This window comes from Lissotriton helveticus, chromosome 10 (assembly GCF_964261635.1).
Source record: "Lissotriton helveticus chromosome 10, aLisHel1.1, whole genome shotgun sequence".
Classification (NCBI taxonomy): domain Eukaryota; kingdom Metazoa; phylum Chordata; class Amphibia; order Caudata; family Salamandridae; genus Lissotriton; species Lissotriton helveticus.
The window spans coordinates 827,312,217-827,330,742 of record NC_136071.1 but is presented as its reverse complement, the minus strand read 5'-3'; the positions used below and the strand labels follow the sequence as shown (position 1 = coordinate 827,330,742).

Genomic DNA, 18,526 nt, shown 5'->3' with positions numbered 1-18,526 from the left:
GCATAGACGTTGGAAGAATGTTTTGGACAGAACCATGGAGATGTTCGTGAAGAGGAAGAGAAAACGGGGCAGAACAATCATTTTCATGAGAGATAACCTGCCCATCAATGACAACGGGAGGCAAATCCATCTTTCAATATCATCCTCCAGTTTGGAAATGGCTACTCAGTAATTTTCTCTCAGGACGACCTCTGAGTCGGTATGGAGCCGGATGCCCAGGTAGCGCACCGCATCTGTAGTCCATTGTAGAGGATATTCCGGATCAAAGCGTACCGTGGCTGGGGTAAGGGGAAACATGGTGGTCTTGCTCCAATTAACATGTATGCCCAAAAGGGAGCCAAACAGGACCACCTCTCGTAGGACCGGAGACAGGTTGGTCTCGGTTCTCTAACATAGAGGAGGGTGTCGTCTGCATATATAGACACAATTAATCTCTAATTTGAAAACCGTATGCCCCTCTCTCCATGATACTCTCTTAGGGCACACGCTAGGGGTTCCGCCGTCAAGGCGTAAAGTATCGGGGATAGGGGACAACCCGGCCTTGTACCCCTGCTGATTTGAATGGGGTCAGTGACCAAAGATCGGATGCGGGCCGTGGGGGCGGAATATAGTGTCGCAAGGAGTTGTAGGAAGACCTCCCCAACTCCCATTCGGCCCAAGACCTGTCTCATGAAAGGCCATTCGACAGAGTCGAAGGCCTTTTCCATGTCCAAAAAGACCGCGACCGCGGGGACCTCCGGGCGTGTACGTTGCATAGCTGCGAATACAGTCCGCAGATTATAGGTTAAGTTCCGGCTAGGTACGAAACGAGCCTGCTCTGGGGCCACCAGAGTGGTGACTAGTGGGCCAAGACGGTTGGCTAGCAACTTCGCGAAGATTTTTGTGTCCACATTCATTAGAGATAAAGGCCTATACGAGGCGCATTCATCCGGGGGTTTCCCCGGCTTAAGCATGGCAACTAAGATCGCCTCTCGCATAGTCGGAGGCATCGTTCCAGAGGTACATATATCTTCACAGTGTGAGAAGATGTGGGAGTAAGAGGTCCTGGAATGCCTTATAAAACGAGACAGTGAGGCCATCACTTCCAAGTACGCTCCCTGCTCTTATCTCCGAAAGTGGCAGAATTATATCTTCACGTTCTATCAGTCGCATCAGGAATTCCCAGTGCAGATTGTACAACCATGGAAGTTCGATATGGGTCAGATAGTCAAGAATGCGTTCCTCTGAGCCCGGGTGGAATAGAGCCCGCATAATATTCCCGGAATTTCTCCGCTACTTGTATCTCCATGAGCGGGGGGTCCCCTGGTTGCTGTGTAATGTCTGGTATCGTAGTTCTATCCCTGCGATGTTTGAGGATTTGTGCGAGAACCGTTCCCGGCCGCTCACCCTCGCCATAGGATCTAGCGGCGGCATATTTCCCGAGGTGCTTAATTTACGCATCAGCTTCCTCATGGTATTCACGAAGTGTCTGTGCTAGCTCTCGAGTAAGGTCCTCATTCTGGACTGTCTCACGAGAGACCTCCAGGTCCTTTAATTTGCGCTCCAGTGTCGCCAGTCTACCACGTATCGATTTAAGAACCCCTGCATGTTTAGAAATAATAATCTCCTGAATATATGCCTTAAAAGCCTCCCAAACAGTTTGGAAGGAGTCTACAGATCCTACGTTCGCCTCAAAGAATGTCTCCATGGACATGGCCAATTCCTCTTTAAAAACTGCGTCGAGAAGAGAGTAGGGCGGAAAACGCCATAAGAACGGGGGGATTCGTTTCTTATGGGAGACAAGTGTTAATAATAGTGGGGAGTGATCAGAGTATGTGCGGGGAAGGAATGTACATTAGTAGACCTGTTGGAGTAGGTGTCGGGAGGCAAACCAGTAGTCGATCCTCGTGTGAAGATTGTGTTGTGCGGAATAGTGCGTGTAGCCGCCTTGTTGTGGAAACCTATGTCGCCATACATCGGACAGGTCAAACCTCAGTAGCGATGTTTCCACCACCCTAGCGGAGGCCGAAGGGCGTCTGTCTGGGCCGTTCGATCTGTCCACGGCTGGGTGTCTGGTAAAATTAAAATCACTGCCTCATAAGATGTGATCTTGACGATATGGTTGGACCTTCAACGTCAGGTTCGTATAAAAATCGGGATGATCATAGTTAGGGCCATAGACATTCAAAAGGAGTAATTCCTGTCCCTTCCCGCAACATTTGGAGAGAGAACGAATCTACCCTCCCTGTCTTGTCTCCAGGGGCGTCAACGTTACAGATGCCTTCTGGTTCAGCCATGTCATGACCCCCCTAGAGTGCGAAGTAAAGCCAGCAGTGTGGAGATTGCTCAGTAGGCCTTTAGTGCGCAAGATGGGGCTGTCTGGGCGAAGGTGAGTCTCCTGTAGTAGGGCCACATCCACATTGTGCCTGTTGAGGAAGCTTAAGATTTTACGGACCTTACGGTGGTTGTTTAGACCGCGCACGTTCCAGGTAAGTAAGATGAATGAGTCAAGAGTGCCTTCAGGAGCAGTCACTGGTGTGTCAGGTGTGATAAGGTATGTAGTTGGAGAATAACAGGAGTATGTGTATCAGGACCGTGCCTCGCCCAAGCTGTACAATGAAACATAACATAACCAGGAATACTTCCAAAAACATTCCCAACTGGAACCCACCCCCCGCCTGTGTACAAACAGATACATGATGATATAATATATGGGATTACCATTCAATAATATAGCAGTATGCAAATATAGTTAATAGCAGTGAGCGTAGCATGACCCCACCAATCAACCCCCCCTAAACCTCTTGCACGCCTGCCAAACCCCAACTTGGCTGCGATACCTATCCACTCCCCCCCACCACATAGAAAACCCCACGCCCAATCCCAAACACCAAAACACATCCCAGGTGTGGTTCACTCCGGGGTGGATGTAGCTCGCAGAGCAAAAAATTATTGCAACATACAAGGACCACTCTCCACACTGCGCCAATTAGGGATATTCTCAGCTTCAAAGATATGGGAATAAGCATACCTCAGCGGGACGGGAGCTCAGTGTACCTACATTGTAAACTCCCCCCCCTCCCCAGCTCAGAGGCACACTATGTCTGAAAAGACATATCAAATCAAGCAATTGTAATCCCATCCGCACCCCGAGCTAATGCAAAGTAACACGTACCATGAAAAGTGTCTCGGGGAGTTCCCAACTAAAAGTGGGGGTAACCTCTCCCCTCTCCCATAATGTGGGTAGGGCAAGCTATCACCAGTCTAGGGGGCCGGAGGTACTGGGCATAATTGGTCAATGGATCGTACCCCAAGCATGCTCCCCACATAAAATACCCCCCGCTACCAGTAACAGTTAAATATACTCAGCAGCGAGACTCCTCATGTAGCGTTCAGTCTTGCTGTTCCAGAGCCCCTCCTGTCGCCTCACTCAAGAGTTGTCTTTCCGGGGATGATCATTGTTCCTTCATCCAATCTTTCAGCACCTTTTGTAAGGCCGTAGGGTCAGTGAATGTTAACGAAAGTCCTTGTCGATTGACTCTCGATTTTGTAGGGTACAGCATCGCGTAATCGGCTCCAAGGTCCCGAAGTTGTCTCTTCATGGGGCAAACAAGAGTCTCGCCTCCTGTACTCTGGCTGTAAAGTCCGGGAACAGTGAGATTGTCGACCCCTCGAATCATAGCAGTTGTTTCTCACGGGCAAGCCTAAAGGCAACATCCCTATCCCTGTAATTTAGTAATTTCATTATGATCGGTCTGGGGGGGTGTGCCCCGCTTCGGTCTTGGGGCAAGAGAGCGGTGTGCCCTCTCCACAACAAACATTTCTGAAAAGGAGGTGTCGCCAAGCAGCAATTTAAGGAGCTTTTCAATGAAGAGCTCCATGTTCCCTGTAGGGGTGGATTCCGGCAGGCCCGTGAGGTGTAGGTTACAGCGCCTAGAGCGCGCTTCTAGGTCCTCTGTTTTATCCTGCAGGATCTGAAGCACCTTACCCAACTGCTTGTTGTCGGTATCAAGGACAGTTTGTGCCTCCTCCACCTCTGTCAGCCTGCGCTCCGACATGTCCAGCCTTTCCGCATGTTTGTCTAGTCTCTCAGTCATGCGATCCATTTTATAAGTGAGCGCATCCATCTTGGGTGCGTAAGGAGGATATCCCGCCCTGTAGGTTCTTCTCCATTGTCATCAACAGGCTTCGGATATCTTGGTGTTGGTCATCCACCACCTGTTCCTGCTCACCAACTCCGCCCTCGGTGGAGGGTTCACCAGTCCTGGACCTCTTAGGATCAAACAACAACCTGGATTGTGTCCTGTTTACTCGCCCCACTCTACCTTCGCGTGCAGGCCCCCTCACAGCCAGGTGTCAACTGGGGTGTTGGGGTAGCAGCAAAGCGAACAGTCCAGTGCAGGGGGGGAGGGAGAGTCGGGTAGCGTGCAACCCCTTGCATTTTTTCAAGTACGCAGCAGGCTGGCCACGTATGTTTCCAGGTGTGAGGGGGCAGAGGGCCACGCGGCGCACCCCGCCGCATCACTCACCGCCGGTCGTCGGCCCAGCAGGGAAAGTGTCTCTATACGGATCTAGGCCACCAAAGGAGTGTGCCTCTGGGACTTCCAGTAAGGCTCTGTATCCCTCAAGTCCCACTGACCAGCGCCTGCCACCTTGAGTCGCCGACAAATCCAGTTATAGATCAGAGCCCCATGTTCCAGGCCCCGCTCCTATGACAAGCAGCACAGGGGGCTGTAGTGGATGGAAGTGTTAGTCGTTCCCCGTCCAGTCTGGCCGCAATGGCTATGTCCTACCTTACGGGCATCTGTGTAGGAATGGGTGGGTTGCAAAACCATTCCAGCTTTTTTAGCCCCCTCCACGCACGGTCCAAGCCAGCCGCAGAAGACACCAACGATAATAGCACAGGACTGTGCACAATATCCTGTGAGGGGCTCCGTCGCGCTCAATCACCCCTGCGACTAGGAGGCCCTAGCTTGTGACTAGACCAAAACAGGACGAAGGATTCCAGGTCCCCCAGGCTGCCTCAATGATCCCTTCGGGGCCCATACACCGGCACCACTCCAGTGAGAGGCTCTCCTTTCAGCGCGCCCTACACCCTCACGTCCCAGGGTATCAGGCTCTGGAGTACAGCCCAGTCAGACAGGCCCGCACCGCAGGCAGCCCCCTCCGCCGTCACCAACCTTCAGGAGCAGAAGTGGTCGGCCACGCGCGAGCAGTAGCGCAGACTCCCGCCGGCACAGCAGGCCTCCGGGTTAGGTCTCAGGGCCCGAATTGAGCTTGCACCCCCCTCGCTAGGCGGCTGCGGCAGGACTCCGTCGGGGTTCTTTTATGGGCCTCCAGACGTTTGAGGGTCTCCCCTCCGGAGCCCTGGGGGAGATCACGGCACGCGCAGCAATGTGGGAGAGTGCCCTCTCTATGGCTGCCGCAGCGGAGTCACCTGCGGCAGACCATCATCGCTCCTGCAGCCGGAGGCGAATAAGAAGGCCTCGGGGCGATATCAGGCCCAGCGCCGCCACGCCTCACGGAGCGCGGCCGGGCCCAGGTCAGCTACGGACCACAGCGCTGTCCAGGGAGCAGGTAGGCAACTCGTTCTTTCTGCCAATGATCGCTCAGGACCCCAGAGGTTCGCCAGAAATCTGCTAGAGGTGTAGAGGTAGTGCAGCTGTAGGATTATAGGCGGATTGTGCAGTGGATTGTCGGAACTCTCGGCTCAAGCGGCCATCTTGGTCGCGAGCTAGCTCCGCCCCCCAACTGTACCGGGTTTCTTACCAAGCGAGTTTTAATGTTAATGTTAACAGCGGATATTTAATTTGCTTCATGTTTAACTTGTTATTTGCAATGTTACTTTTGCATATATTGAATGGAAATGCCCTTGCTTCTTAGGGGATACAGGGTCTGTATTTTATGTTTATCACAGTGACGTCTTTCACATGGGTGTGGGCTCATTTATTTAAGCACAGACGCAAATTCAAGCATATTGCTTATACTGTTGCAGCAGCCCTCAATTTCAGGCCACATTGCATTTGGGTAATACGTGTTCACTTTACACATGTTCATTTTACTGGCTTTCAGATTCGGACAATCTGGTAATACAGTATTGTTATTAGGTTTATGGTTCTCTCATTTCACTGGTCAGCTCATGATTTGATCTCCACGAGAGTTGCTTTTCGACCTCAATGGGTTTTGAATGACAGTAGTAGGTATTGTTTTTTTGCACAGCACATGTTGGTGGAGTGGTTTTAGTGTGCAGAATGGGGGAGGGTGGGACAGCTTATTCAATCTTGGGTTTTATTATTTAACGTTAGTTACTGACAATGTTTGGTTTACGCATTTGAGACAAGGATGGACACATTCTTCTGTTTCCTCGTTAAATAAATGTGTGTGGTGTAAGTACAATGTGCACTTCATTTAAAACACCATGCATACTGGGTTTTGTAGTCACATGGACTTCTGTTATGTTAGATGCATGCCTTTTGTCTACAACTCACAGAGTTCTGTGGTCACATTCTACTTTTTTTCTTCAAACAGCAGCAGATACTGGCGTGCCTACACGGGAGCACCATATTGTGTTGTTACAATGGGCAATGTTTGGTGGCAATTGGCTAGGTTAATACTTTTGGGCGATTGGTTGGTTCACTTCCTGAAAACTGACATTGATATATTGTAAAAGCAGTAACACTATGAAGTAAATATTGATTATGATGTTTTTTTCATCTATAGTTACCCCTGACGAAGGGTGCATGCACCTGAAATGCATTGGGTCATGTTTATAACTACGTCAGAACGATCTACTATTAACAACACTGTCCATGTTTAAGTGTGGATTAACACTTGAGTGACATATTACAAGACATTGATTGTGTACAATATGAGCATGTTTGGATTAATCAATTGTGCATCTTAGCACCTCTTTGATTTGTTGATAAAAATGTTGTAACTTTGATAACTTGTATGAATATTTGTTTACATTTCTAGCCTTCGGGCACTTCATTCTGGTTTCCTAGTTAACACCTTCAATGCTAGAGGTTTTCCCCCCCTGTGCTGCATGCCCAGATTTACCATTGTTCATGACAAGGTCAGCTCGTCATAAGCACAGCTCCAGTGTGCCTCATGACGAGCTGAGCTCGTCATGAGCATGGAAGGGGTTAACCCACGGGTTCTCTAGCTCTCAGCCTAGGGTCAGTGATCCAGTCACGCAGTGATGGTCAAGAGCTTGTTTCTGAAAAACAAAACAAAATCACACCAGACTCAACAAAGCAGACTTGTAGAAGCAAGGCCTGTAAAGCCAAGACTGACATGTAGCTCAATGGAAAACAAGCATTGGCATAGCCAATAGGTCTCGCCTTTGGGACCTTATAAGTGTTTAGTTTTCCAGCACAATATCGTTGGTGCAACAACATTAACTGTTGCATGGCTAAACACTTATAAGGTCCAAAAGGCAAGACCTATTGGATAAGCCAATGCTTGTTCATGTTAAATGAACGTTTCCTTGGGTTTGTAGGTGCCTGCTCTTCTAGCCTGGATGACAATGTAGATTTGTGTGTATAACTTATCCTCCTCTTTGCATATTCCAGGTCTCCCCGGGTCCTCTGCTGATGTCACATTGCATTAGCAGCGGCAGTCGGAACAGAACCAGCCTTCCCGTTGGTATGTGTGGTGTTGCTTGCAGGCCGCCGTATCTGCAGCCGCAGGAAGGCCTGCTCGTGCCTCTCGATAAACAGCAAGATTTTCACGACTTGACGAGAAAGAGCATTTGGTACAGACAAAGAAAATTTTATGAAAGTATACACTTTTGGAGACCTTTTTCACAGTTCCGTTATTTGGATGCCCCACCTACTACACTCTCTCAGATGGTTCCAAAATAGTGCTTTAAAATGACTGTGTGCTGTGGAAAACTTCTTCACTAATTATCTTGCATGCTCAAAAAGCAGCAACAGCATTGGATTGGATCGGGAATTTTATGCTTCAGCGTGAAGTAAGAAAGAAGTTTCGGTTTTTATGATTCCTTTGATAGGCATATGTTTTGAAAGTCGTATAGACTGACAGCATGCACAATTTCCTTTGTGGTGGTGCAAAGCAGTGATTACCGACGCTCCTCCAAGCTTCACACCAGCAGCGCTGACGGCTGAAGAGCCGTAGATAACGGGGAGCAGAGGCGGACACGGGCCCAAGTGACCTGTCCTGGATAAGCAGCCATGTTTAAGGGTCACAGCACTTGTGTTTTATTTCCTAAAACTCGGGAGTGGTGATTTGTGTTGTAGAATTTAGGCCACAAGATGTAATTAAAAGGTTGGTGAGTGAGCCTAGTATCATGGCTGAACATATTGATACATTACTGTGTAATAAATGAGAAATAATCAGTTTGATTCTGTTTGAAAAGCGACAGCGTGGCTATATGCAATTTGACATTGAGACCATGCCCTTTTCTACAACACATTTAAAGTAAGTGTTTGCTTACAGATCCTCAGTGCTCACCTCAGCAAGAGAAAACGCTGAGCTCCTTTTCAGGCACACTTGTGCTTGTGCTGGCATCCACCCTGCGGTAGCGAGCAGTGGCGGCACGAAAGCCTTATGTTTTCAATTAGCACGCGCACCGCTGCTCGCTCCCACAAGGTGGATGCCAGTACAAGCATGAGTGTGCTTGAGAAGGAGCAGACCGATTTCTAAAGGTCATCTCCTAGAGCAGCGCCTAGGCGGGACCTAAAAAAGGGGCTTTAACATACACACAACATGCTTCCCCTCCCCAGCACAAAATACGAACAAGGAATGCGCTTCTCAAATGCATGGAACGTTATACTTTTACACACACTCTACCTATCGTAACTGCAACGCGGCGGAAGTACTTCCCGAAAAGTTACGAGAAAGCCTAAACATGAAACCAGAGACGCCACACCGAGTTATTGAACGCCTGAGCAATTGCACTGGCTAGAGCGATATGTCTAAGATGCTAAAAGTTATTTCCTCACTCACTTTTTTTAATAAAGACTTAGGGGAATGATTGACAGAATCTGGGGAGAGCAAATGTTCACAGTTGCCTTGTGAGTCTTTTGGAGAGCCTCTTTAAACTTAACGAAGTATGGCAGATGTGGGTGAAGGGGCAAAGTAAGTATATTGTGGGGATAAGAGATTTTACAGGGTGGACAATAAGTATGCACTTGTGCAGGTTTGTAAATGCTTACTAGAGGAAAAATATCAGTGACTGTGTTAAGGGGAGAAATGATAGTGTAGTTAAACTCAGGGTCAATGGCTTATGAGTTTTTTTGTAAGTATATCCTTTAGCACAAGTGCTAAATGCATAGAAAGTACCTGTCAACAGCACCCTACCCGCAGGCCAGGTGCTCATTAAGATTGTGATGGGAGTGCAATGAACATATGATGGGTGTATGGTTAGTTCATTGTCATTGCTTACTGAGTCACCGGAGTGGATAAACATGTGCATAGAGAGTTCACTATGGCTGAATAATATGTCGTAATATTGTACTCACATTAATGTTCAAGTACTACTTACTAGCTATGCCAAATTCACATTTTGCCCTGGGCTCTGCACCTTACTTTTTCATAATTATTAACCTTACATAAGCACATCAGAAGTGCTGCAGGTATTTTTAGACTAATTTTTAAGGCTAGAAGATGCATTTTAGCTAGCACAACATTGTGTTTTCTGTCCTTGGCTCCCTGTTATTTATTTTTTAATTTTGGGTCAGTTCAATTCAACTACTGTAACATGCAAATTTGAAAACAATGATTTGTAAAAGTTATGTCTAGAACTATAAATGTTTCTTCAAGTGACACTGGGCCATTTGATAAACTTCCTCTTCCTAGCCTATTAATTTGTTCAACAAAAAGTACAGTTCTTAAATTCATCTGATTACATGGGCAATGGCATAAGGAGACCTGTAGAGCTGCTCAACACTACCAGCTACCTGAAAACAATTAACAGAGCACATCTCTCACATTCATCACACTGCTAAGCACTGCGTACCTTAACACCATAACTACATCTTGATAATCGTTGTTGGAAAATGGTCCTCTCTTAAGGGTCACCGCAAACATTTTGCCTTCCTCCTCCTGTTTGTCAGACCTCGTTTTGCTGGCTTTAGGACTCTGCACACTTTACCACTGTTAGCCAGTGCTAAAGCGCATGTGCTCTCGCCCTAAAACATGGTAACATTGGCTCGTACCCAATTGGCATATTTAATTTACTTTTAAGACCCTAGTATAGCGCACTACATGTGCCCTGGGCCTGTAAATCAAATGCTACTAGTGGGTCTGCAGCACTGCTTGTGCCACCCACATAAGTAGCCCTCTAACCATGTCTCATTCCTGCCACTACAGTGCCTGTGTGTGCAGTTTACTGCCACATCGACTTGCCATTAAAAACTACTTGCCAGGGCGTGGTCAAGATGGCGGCGTGGTAGGACGCTTACTTTCAGGCTCCTGCCCGTCATCCTCCCGAAACAGCACAGCACGGCTCCGTGAGGGCCCGATCAGCGTCAGACCGGACCTGCAAGACTGAGGAACGTCTACCGGTCCAGTTTGAGCCTGCACCTTGGCTCTTAACTGGGACGGCGGTGGCGGGGAGGCAGACCCGCTCGCTCTCACGAGTGCGGCCCAACAACACAGCGCTCTGGATCGGAACTTCGAGGCCAGCTTCTCTTCTCTCTGGCTTCCTCGCTGGCCCCCTATCTCTCGGCACAGCGGGTGCAGGGACTGCTGCGATCTGGCCCATGACCTGGTGAGTGGCTGCGACCATCGTCTGCCCCGACGCCACAGTGGAGAACCCTGGGCCTTGCGGGCGCACCGGGCCAAGATGATCACCGGCCTCGAGTGGTGGCGAGCCGGACGGAGGGGTGCCGGAGACGGCGGCGGACTAGCCGAGCGCCGAGGCCTGTGGTGCGGACTTAGCAGCAACGCTGACTGGCACCCCCTGCTGAGCTGTGACTGCAGGGGGGCCCCTGCTGTATACGGGGGAGCTTATCCACCCCACTCCTGCCCACCGACTCTGCGAGCTGAGAGGCACTCGGGGAGGAGATCGCGACTGGTGCCTGGGGATGGGGGAGGCGACTGGAGACCATTGGCGCTGCGGCCCTGGGGCAGGCGGCGGCCCGCGCTGGACAGTGCTCGCTCGTGGCCCGCTGCCCGCTGCTGCAGTGGATCGCCGGGGGTCTTTGGGCCCTACACCGCATTTAGGCCCCCATATCTTTGACGGCGAGGAGAGCTAGGCGGGGGCCTGGATACGCCCCCCGCTGAACGCGGTCCGAGAGTTGCCTGAGGCCCGGCTCCCTGTGCCGCCGGTTTGGATCGCAGGGGCCCACCACCGCGGTGGACTGGGAACCAGGGGCCCGACATCCGCTCCGGCGAAGAGTTGAACGCGTTGCCGCCTTCCCACTGCAGCGGTTGCTGGCGGGACGACCCCTGGTGGTTGGAGGGACTGGGGCGCCCCCTGGACCTTGACAGCAAAGATCCTTGCTTGGGCCATAGGCGACTACCTCACAATACAGACAGGCTGGCTCCACTGCACCCCCGGCCGAACAAGGGTTGAGTGCTGCTTGCAGCCCGCTCTCCAGAGTCACCAAGACGGGCCGCGCAGATCCCCGGTTTGGTTTGGGTGGCGCCTACTACAACCTAGCACCTGGCGCAGGGGAGAAACAGGTACGACCAGAACAGACGGAGACTGACCTGAAGATTCCTTCGCCCCCTTGGACCATGGCACTACGTTAAAAACCTGAACCCCCCCACTGAGTGCCGGTCGAGTGCTGCTTGCGGCCCGGGTCCCTACGCCAACGGGCTGGGCCGCGCAGATCCCTGGCTTGTGGCAGGCGAAGGATTGACTTTGAAACGAGGGACACCTGCCCAACGTTTGGTAGCATTCTCTGGACCTTATACCTGTTGGCCCTTCCACTGCTTGCTCTGCACCCCCTGTTAACAACTGGTCCCTCCTGACGGACCTGGGTTCCTTGGGACTCTGGCCCTGCTGTGTCAGTCGCTGGTAGTAGTTGGGAAGCATGTCCAAAGCTCGGAACGGCAAGGCAATACCCCAGAAGGACATCTTTAGCCACGCACAGTCCACACCGAACATGGCAGCTGCAGCGCCGGAACCCGTGACGCCAAAACAACTTACGGCCTCTGGGGATGAGCCGATCACAAAAGCATTTCTGGAGTCGCTCTTTCTCACATTGAGGGAGGATATCCAATCGGTAAAAGCCGAATTTGCCACAGAACTGAAAGAGGTGCGCAGGGATGTTGACAATATTGGTGAGCGAGTAGCCACACTCGAGGAGAGGAATGATGCCACATCTACGGAATTGACGACGCTGCAGCAGGAGGTCATCTGGTTGCAGGACCAGAACATGGATATGCTGCTCCATCTGGAGGACATTGAGAACCGGTTCCGTAGACGCAACATCCGTATCCGGGGAGTGAGGAATTCTGACGATACAAAGGACTTGTTCGCCTTCTCCACCAGCCTCTTTAAGCATGTCCTTGGCGACACCCTCGCGACTGAAGTTGTTCTAGACAGAGCGCACAGGGTGGGTCCGCCCTGCAACCCTCAGGCTCCACCGGCGGATATCTTGGTGTGCGTGCAGGACTTCAAGACTAAGGAGGCTATATTATCTAAGGCAAGGTCCGTACACCTGATTTCATTCCAGGGCCACTCCCCGGTACTATATCAGGACCAGGCACTGATCACCCTACAAAGACATAGGCAGTTCCGCCCTGTGACCAACCACCTGAGGCAACAGGTGATATTATACTCCTGGGGGCATCCATTCCGTCTCATTTTCAGATTTAACAACTAACTACACCAGATGCGCTCGCTGATAGCCGCCTGCCGCCTGCTGGGCCTGGCGCCCCCGACGGAGGACGAAGCGGAGGGCCCAAGTGGGGGGCCAGATATCACGCCGTCAGGCTGGCAGAGGCAGACAAGAAGGAGGCGCCCGCGGAGACCACCAGCTTCTGAAATCGCTCAGAGCCAGCGAGATGCGCTGGCCACAGCCACCGAGGCCCTCGCCGGGGATGGCTCGGAAGCCAAATGCAGACCTGGTGTCTGCTTCTATTTTGGGGTTCGGGGGTGGCGGGGAGGGGGTAGTCTCTCCTCATTGACTGACTATAGACCCCTTGTGGTTGTCACTTCTGTCGTTTTGGGACGACGGACTTTATTCAGGGACTGTTGTTGACTACATTCTGTTTGGGTTAGGGTGGGCTGGATACTTTTCTGTGTGGGGTTTTGGGGTTTGCCCCTTTCTTCCCCTTTCCCCTTTTTTTCACTTGGGTGTCGCCCCCCTCGTCCACCTCCCCTCCCCCCCTTGCGTGGTGCCAGATTTCACCATTTATGTTCTCTGCCTCTCCCCTCTAGGCCTTGGACTCGCAAGACACTAACCTAGGGTCCGATTTTGCCTATTTCACCCTTATATAAAACATGTTGCAGGAACCACTTAAGGTACTTACTCTTAATGTTCGTGGTCTTAATAATCCAATCAAACACAGAGCAGTTCTCCACTATCTAGAGCAGTCAGCTGCTGATATTTGCCTCTTGCAAGAGACCCACCTCATCCCAAGAGACCACCACAGAATGAAATCCCGCTCACTTCCCACACAACTCTATTCCTCTAATTCTTCCAAATCAGCCGGAGTCGCCATCCTAGTATCCCGCTCCTACAGGGGCAAGGTTCTCCAAAAAGTAGCTGAGATTAGGGGCCGCCTACTTAGTTACCAGTTTCTAGTGGGCTCGGTGTATGCTCCTAACGAGGGCCAGGTGAAATTTTTCCACAAGGCACTCACAGAGGCGACAGCCAATTCTGAGCGGCGTCTGCTACTAGGAGATTTAAACTTAGTCTTCAATAACATCGCAGACCGCTCCTGTCAACGCACCTCACAAGTTGGAGCTCTTTCCCAGGTTGAACTAGATCGTGTGCGAGAGCTAGGCCTCACAGACATGTGGCGACACTTTCACCCTCGTAGCCGAGCTTACACATATTACTCAGGGGCATACAAAACATATGCCAGGCTCGATTACCTTCTTAGCTCCCCCCTTTTGCAAACTATGGCAACGGACACAGAGATCCTTACCGCAACCCTTTCCGACCACTCTCCCGTCATGGCCACCTTTCACTTGCCTCATACTCGCCCACCGCTGAGACACTGGCGCCTGTGAGACACGCCATTGCACCGGAATTACACAGTTACCCAAATTAGTACTGCTATCAAGAACTTCCTGACCACAAACACTAACCCCGACGCATCCCTGGTGAAGCAATGGTCTGCCCTTAAAGCCGTCCTGCGGGGGGAGTTCATTGCCATATCCGCGGCCGAGAATGTAGAGAGCAGCCGAAAGCGAGCTGAACTATCTAAACGGGTAGCACTGTTAGAACAGATGCAACAGCGTACGGGGGCGAATAGGGCTTGGCGCCAACTCTATGTGGAACGGAAACAGCTCGCAGCGCTAGATCAGGACAAGGTAGAGTTCTCCGCCCTCCACCTTCACCACACTTATTACACAGTGGTAATAAATGTGGCCGCCTCCTGGCCCATAAACTACGGGAGGCAAGACAGCGACAGGGAGTACAGGCTATTCGAGATTCGGGGGGGGGGGGGGGGGGGTCACCTCGGAGGTTGCTGACATGGCTTTCGGGATTTCTATGCAACCTTATACTCGAGTGATTCCCTTGATGCCCTACATGGCACTGACTACCTTGACGCCACGACGTTGCCAGCGCTCTCCCCAGCGCAAGCTGATGACCTAGACAGTGATATACGAACAGAGGAAGTTATGACCGCTATCTCACGCCTCTGGCTCGGGAAATCACCGGGGCCAGACGGCTACTCTGTGGCGTTCTATAAGACCTTTTGTGGCCAAATTGCCCCCCTGCTGCAAGACCTCTTTAACGCCTTTGTGCACACCGGAGCGATCCCTAGGGAAATGCTAGAGGCGTCTATAGTGGTCAGCCCCAAGCCTGGTAAGGACAAGAGCCTCTGCAGCGCCTACAGGCCTATCTCCCTTTTGAATATTGACATAAAGCTTTACACAAGCATTTTAGCGACCCGTCTAGCGCCGTTTTTGCCCCAACTAGTTGAACCAGACCAAGCAGGGTTCATACCACAAAGAGAGACCAGCAAAAATACTAAGAGAGTTCTGCACCTTATTGAAAAGGCCTCTCGCACCGCAGGGGAATACATCCTACTGGCCATTGAAGCAGAAAAAGCCTTTGATAGGGGGTACTGGCCCTATCTTGAGCAGGTCCTGTCAAGGTTCGGCTTCGGGGACAAAATGCGCACGCGCAAATTGAATTGTTATCGCTCGCCGTACGCCACAGTCCGTGTAAACGGCCAGACGTCGTCCCGCTTCCCCATAAGTAGGGGTACGAGGCAGGGATGTCCTCTTTCCCCCCTCCTCTCTGCGCTCTATATTGAGCCGCTGTACAAAAGGGGGTGGTGATGGACGGAGCATCTGAACCAATCAAACACTCACACCCAGTCAAAAGATCTGGGTTTGATCCATCACCGTTCTTTAGCCCACTCTGCCACCCCAGTTCAGACATGGCTATATGCAAATCAGTCTGACCCTGTGCCTGTGCATTTATTACTTCAACATTCAATAACTCGACTTCTACTCAATGGGTTTTGATCATTTTGGCCATGTTTTACTAAGATAAATATTCTCTATTTTTCTAAACTGTTGTGGAGTCTTTTGTGAACTATTTACTGTGTGGTTGTATGAGTTATTGTACATACACATTGCCTCCTGAGTTAAGCATTCCTGCTCTGTGCCAAGATACCAGGGGGTGCGAACGGGATAATTTGAGATTGTGTTGCGACTTACCCTGACTGGGACTGTGGCCCCTACTTGGACAGGGTGCATACCTCTGCCAACTAGAGACCTGATTTCTAACAATCATGCAAGACAAGGAAAAATAACACCTCTCACATAGGATTTTTAAAAATGTCTTTCAGACACACAGTGCGCTACCCAGGCAGGCCAGCGCTTCAGCTTCCCATATAGAGGGTAGTAAGCACCATATAAGTAATACAATACAATAACTTTGTACAGCACAATGGTCCTTTGTAAAAATTAAAAAGAAATGCTTGCACAACATAAGTATGCATAAGTACATACTTAATTTATGCTGATTTGGAAGCTTATAATTCAGTGTTAAGCATGCATATATACACAGCACTGAAATAGCACTGAAAAAATGCTAATTTTAAAATGTCAAAAATATGTGTTTATTATGAAAACTTTTCGCTAACTTTCCCTCTTCCATTCTTTTCACTCTTTCGTGCAAACAAATTAACTCCTCCCATTGATATGACTTGTGAAGAGAGTATTCACAGAACATAACACATAAATCCCCTGCCCAGTTGTGTTGGTTATCAGTCTTTGACAAGAGTCCCTCTTCATTTTCACCATCAAATCTGTTTGTTTCTTAAAGAGACGTGTGTTCATGATGAATTTAGATAACATGATGTGTTTAGATTATAAATGCACGTGTATTCTGCAGCTCGAGTGCATGGAAGCATGTCAAAGGGCTTTTAAGGGCAGTGCGCCAGACAACGTGGCCGCTGCAGGCACAACATCCTCTGTTGCCATCAGGCTGAATCCAACACCCGCCAACATGAAAACACCACATGCTGTCCCTACCCAGCACAAAATACGAACAAGGAATGTATGCGCTTCTCAAATGCATGGAACGTTCTGCTGCAAGGACAAGTTTATACTGCACACATTCTACGTAACTGCAACGGGCGGAAGTGTTTCCCGAAAAGTTACGAGGGAGGGATGGGCGCAGGAAACATGAAACCAAAGACGCCACGACAAGCTATAGAACGATTTCGGTGATGCCTGCTGACTGTAAACATGGCCTGCGCGGGAAGTGGGAAAAGGTATAATTTAATTTTTACCACAACAAGTTTGTTCTCGACGCAGGGCTCTACCGCGCCGGCCCCTCCCATCGCTGGTCGCTGGTGGAAGCAGAAAGGAGGCTCGTCCCTGGTGACCAGAGAGAATTGAGGGTCCTGTTCTCAGAGCGCTCGCCGAGTCGAAAGAAGAGCTCCCAGCCTCTCTACTCCTCCTCCTCGGCTCCCAACCCAAGCCTATCAGCGGCAACGTTTGCTGCAGGCAGCCTGAAGGGCATTCTTTGTGTATCTTTTTACCACCCACTTAAAATCCTCCATGAAGTAAAAAAGAGAAATAAAAAAAAAAAAGTTCTTGCGTTGCATGTGCGGAACGTTTATAGGGCTATCGTGTAAAAACAAAAAAATCTTATATTTTTGTTTTCACTTACACTTCAATGAAAACGCATTAGTCATCAAAAACAAAGTAGGGAATTGTTAGTATGCAAACATTTGTGTTTTTTTCCATAATACTTGAAAAGTTTTAAGGAAGTTTCATATATATATATTTTTTCGTACAACATACGTACTTGCCAAACCTATTTGATATAGGTAGCATTTTATGGATTTTTCATCCCAGCTACAGTTTAATCTCTTTCATCACCTTCGTGCTTTAAAGGCCACGCACTCGGTGACCGGGCGTGTCGTCATCTCAGTGGTACAGTTTTGGTGCGGAAAGACCCCAGCCTCCCACGTCACCTAATGTGAGTGTGGTGTCTTATTTCACTGTGCCACTCTGCCACGGTACACTGAGTGCGGAGGTAACCTGGCATGAAGCCTCGCACAGCAGCACCCTGGCTCGCAAACTGCAAACGTTACTGGGGGGTACATTATGTTCAAGAGCTGACGGTGCACTATATATGCACATCACGACGGGCTGTGTTGGCACTTGGGTTCCTATCTTTCAGAGAGACAAATACCGGCCATTATATCACCGTTTAATATTTTTTCAAAGGCCTGGGCATGAGTAGAACTTTATTTAAAATCATCTGTATTAATGTTTAGCATAGCGTTTCTGTCATTGTTTACTTTAGTTATCAGTCAGGGGTCAATAAGGGTGCTGTAGAACACGTTCTATAGTGTTTTCTTCTTGCATGTAATGTTTAAAGTATGTACTGAATAAGGAATAAAACATTCTGGCTTAAGTGATGTTCCTTTATTTTGTAGGGGGGGGGGGGGCATTAAAGCACTGGTCAAGATGGTGTAAAACCATCCTGGTGGAAACCCCACTAGGCACATTACCTCCTCTAGCATTCTTTGTCCCTGGCCTTAATAGTGAGCAGGGCACGAGTCGGGGGTAAACGTGGGTGGATGGCATCCCCCCACTTTTTTCACAGGGTGGCCGCCGTCCACCCTGCCAACTAAAGTCACACTTGGGGTACCACAACTCGATCCTCTCCCCGTCCCTCTTCAATCTCTTCATGGAGCCCCTCACAATCATCTTGAAAAAAGCTGGAGTGAGTTACCACCTTTACGCGGATGACACCCAAATCTATTTCAAAATCAAGTCCCCCGATGACATCCAACACCTCAATACCACTCTAACGGAGATCTAAACTTGGTTCAACGTCAATCACATAAAGCTCAACCCAGATAAAACGAAACTGATCCTATTCTCTTCATAAAGCAACCTCCGTCCTATCCAAGAGTGGCTCAA

The 18,526-nt window shown here is 49.8% G+C and overlaps 1 protein-coding gene across 1 annotated transcript in view; it reads right to left on the bottom strand.

Annotated features, from left to right (window-relative positions):
• Positions 1–17,067, bottom strand: part of PRTFDC1 (phosphoribosyl transferase domain containing 1) — a 167,453-nt gene extending 150,386 nt beyond the window's left edge. The window contains exon 1 of the mRNA XM_078663439.1: positions 16,879–17,067. Within this exon, the coding sequence (XP_078519565.1) occupies positions 16,879–16,929 (51 nt within the window). The 5' untranslated portion in view covers positions 16,930–17,067. The remainder of the gene's footprint in view (positions 1–16,878) is intronic.
• Positions 17,068–18,526: the final 1,459 nt, after the last annotated feature.